Genomic DNA, 3,247 nt, shown 5'->3' on the forward strand with positions numbered 1-3,247 from the left:
AGGAATGCGAGAAAATAAAAGTAAAGTGTATTTACAGTTAAAAGTCTGGAAAGTTTGAGAAGAGTGGATACATTTGAACTTAAAATCAAGTTTTGTTGCTTCTTATACCAATTTTCTACATCTTTGATATTTTCTCTTGCACTCCTTGTGATTTGGACTTTTTTAAAGCCAGTGAACCTTTTCATTAGTATTTGTAGTATTTTTAGGACATTCCTGTGTTCTTGCAGGAATACGGCATTAATCGAGTGGAGAAATTGGACATAGCGTACGCCTACTGCCTCCCACTGGTCAGGAAGATCCAGCTGGACCTGCAGAGGACCCACGAGGACGAGTCTGTCAACAAACTGCATCCTCTGTGAGTAAATCTGACTGAGGCTGAGGAGATGGAAACACACGATGTAAAGTGACTACTGAGAGTACTTTGGAGCATCTAAGTAAAGCGGTGTCTTGTCCTCAGGTACTCTCGTGGAGTGATGTCCCCGGGGCGCCACGTCAGGACACGTTTATATTTCACCAGTGAGAGTCACGTCCACTCCCTGCTCAGCATTTTCCGCTACGGAGGCCTGCTCGATGTAAGCGGTCAAACTTAAGTCCCAAAGAACGTTTATCAGATCTTAAATCTTATCTTAAATTTCCCTCGGGATCAATAAAGTACTTATCTATCTATCTATCAGATGGGGTCAAATGGTAAAAGGGAGGTTTTTTTTTTGTGTGTGTTTTTTTGTGCGACAGGAGGAGAAGGACCAGCAGTGGAAGCGTGCCATGGATTACCTCAGCGCTGTCTCTGAACTCAACTACATGACTCAGATCGTCATCATGCTGTACGAAGACAACAATAAGGTAGTGTTGGTGCTTGTTTTCCTCATGCACAGCTGCTGTGGCACGTGACCATAACGCTGTACCATCCTGGTAGCACTGGTCTGTCTGTGTGCACGAAACACATCAACGATGTTTTTCCTCTTTTTTTTTAGTATGTCAAGTATAAAGTTGACTCCTGATAGCTATCGTTGTGGCCCCCCGCACCGGTCGGCCTCTCTGAGAAACATTCAGACGTTGTTGCTTTGGCTGCTCTCATTTCCTGCAGACATGTTTTGTTTCATTGGAAAGCCCTAATGCCCCTTCTGCCTTTTTGTCTCATTTAATGTGCTTGTTATTGTTAGAAAAGATAAAATACTTCCTGAGAGGCTCATTTGTCTGTTTGTACAGAAGATGTCAGCCTATGATTTCTTATGTAAATACTCTCTGGACCCCATCTCAGTCTCTTTGTATCTAATTTGAAGTGAGCATTGACTATCTTTTCAATCGTTTTCTTCTCCCCATCTTTTTTTTTTTCAAATTGTTATTTTTTGTTATAATTATTTATGCATTTATTGTTATTTTTGCTTTGATTACTTACTGGGGTTTGAGGTGTGTGGCTGGAGTGTTGGATATGGTGGTGTTTTGTTTTTCTGTTCTACCACAAAGAGGGTTAGGAGGGGACAAAAACACTGGAACATACATTTGTACTTTGTATTTTAATATTTAGTACTGCTTCCTAATAATAAAAGAAAAAAGTCTATAAAAAGACATTAGACTGTCCCTTTGGGCTGTTTTGAGGTTTTTTGCAGCCTGTTTGCATCATTTCATGGCAGCTTTTCAAAAAAAAAAGTGATGCATGTTTTGATTTGTACTTTTTTGCAGTGAGTGAAATTGTGAGTGCCAGAGAAGATTGCAAAAATAGTTGTGATGCTGTCATGGATTCAGGGTCGTTCAGCAGCTGATTGTTGATGACCAGCTGTTGCTGCAGTTTGACTGTTAGGCGCTGAACGTTCATCAACAAACCGCTCTCCTCCTCTCTGCTACTTCAGCACCACGGACAGCACCACAGATCTGTCAATACACAGCACATTATTGATGTTTCTACACTGAGATGAGACATCTTTATACAGAATAACGTCTCCGTTATGTCCCCTAAAGGACCTCACCTCAGAGGAGCGCTTCCACGTCGAGCTCCACTTCAGTCCAGGTGTCAAAGGTGTGGAGGAGGAGGAGAACGCACCGACCGGCTTTGGCTTCAGACCCGCATCTGCAGAGGTAGCTCGACAGGTAGATCAAATAATCCAGGAGTTTTTAGCATGTTTCTGTTCTGCAGAAACACGAAGCAGCACGTGAACTGTGCCCTTTTTCTGTGCTCACTCAGAACGGGCAGAAACAGACCGACCCCGGCAGCCTGGAGGACCTCTCTCGAGACGAGACCGACCGCGCCGTGCCGCTGTCTGAGCCAATCACCATTCAGAGGAGGTCCCCGCTGATACGCAACCACAAGACGGGATCCATGGAGGTGATGCAGACTCACAACACAAACTTGTTCCTGAAATCAGCTTCTTTCTGTGGACTAGAAGAGATACAGTTTAATCAAACCGGAGTCTCTTAAGCTTTTAGATGCTGTTTGTATTCAGTTACTCATATACCCCAAAACTTCAGTTAATAGCCAGTAACCAATTAATAACCCAGCTATTATAATCACTGATGTCAACAGGCTTATATTTAGGACAGGCCTTTTTTTTTCTTTCGCACAAAATTGTTGTTTTGTATTTATTTATTTATTTGTTTGTTTTTCAAAAACGTGGAAAGAAGGAATAAGAAATGACCCAGAAGTTGAGTGAGTGGAGTTAAGTGAAAATTTGACAAAAAAAGTAAAAAAAACAAAAAAAAAGACACACGGTGAGAGATGAGAAATGACCTGGAAAAAATGCTTAAAAAATTGCAATAATTATGTTAATAATTCTGAATTTAGTTTACTGGACAATATCCTTTGTTTTTTTTTTTTGTTTGTTTGTTTTTAAGTCTTCTACATCAACTATTTTTATACTTTTTTTGCGTCTCTCTCGTTTACCATGCTGATAATACCGTTTTCTTTGGTGCGCATGGTTTTAGTAAAATTAAATGAATGACTGAATTGTGGAGAATCTTTTTTTCGTGTTCCTGTTGACAAAAGTATAACATATATACATATTTGTATGTTTGATCTAAGCAGCTGACTAACGTTATCTCCAGCATCCAATCCAAATTAACTGCATGGTAACCAGGCCGAGTCTCTAATAGAGACGGGCCTTTATCTGTCAAAGTGTGTCGCCACACCGGGATGTTAAAAGGGACTGGGTGTTGAATTGGGCTTTTTATTTGAAGTTTTACGGTAATCAGTTCTGTGTTTTTTCCCCTTTTAATTTGTCCATGGTCATATTTTTATCCTGCAAACCAGCAGGAG

The 3,247-nt window shown here is 40.7% G+C and overlaps 1 protein-coding gene across 1 annotated transcript; it reads left to right on the plus strand.

Moving 5' to 3' along the window:
• Positions 1-227: 227 nt before the first annotated feature.
• LOC121964974 (inositol hexakisphosphate and diphosphoinositol-pentakisphosphate kinase 1-like) lies at positions 228-2,320 on the plus strand (the record flags this gene model as incomplete). The annotated part of the gene is made up of 5 exons (XM_042515145.1): positions 228-355; positions 458-572; positions 733-840; positions 1,957-2,085; positions 2,180-2,320. Coding segments are annotated over 5 exons (621 nt in total), but the record flags the coding sequence as incomplete, so codon positions are not given.
• Positions 2,321-3,247: the final 927 nt, after the last annotated feature.

The sequence above is a fragment of the Plectropomus leopardus genome, unplaced genomic scaffold (genome assembly GCF_008729295.1).
Source record: "Plectropomus leopardus isolate mb unplaced genomic scaffold, YSFRI_Pleo_2.0 unplaced_scaffold18030, whole genome shotgun sequence".
NCBI lineage: Eukaryota > Metazoa > Chordata > Actinopteri > Perciformes > Serranidae > Plectropomus > Plectropomus leopardus.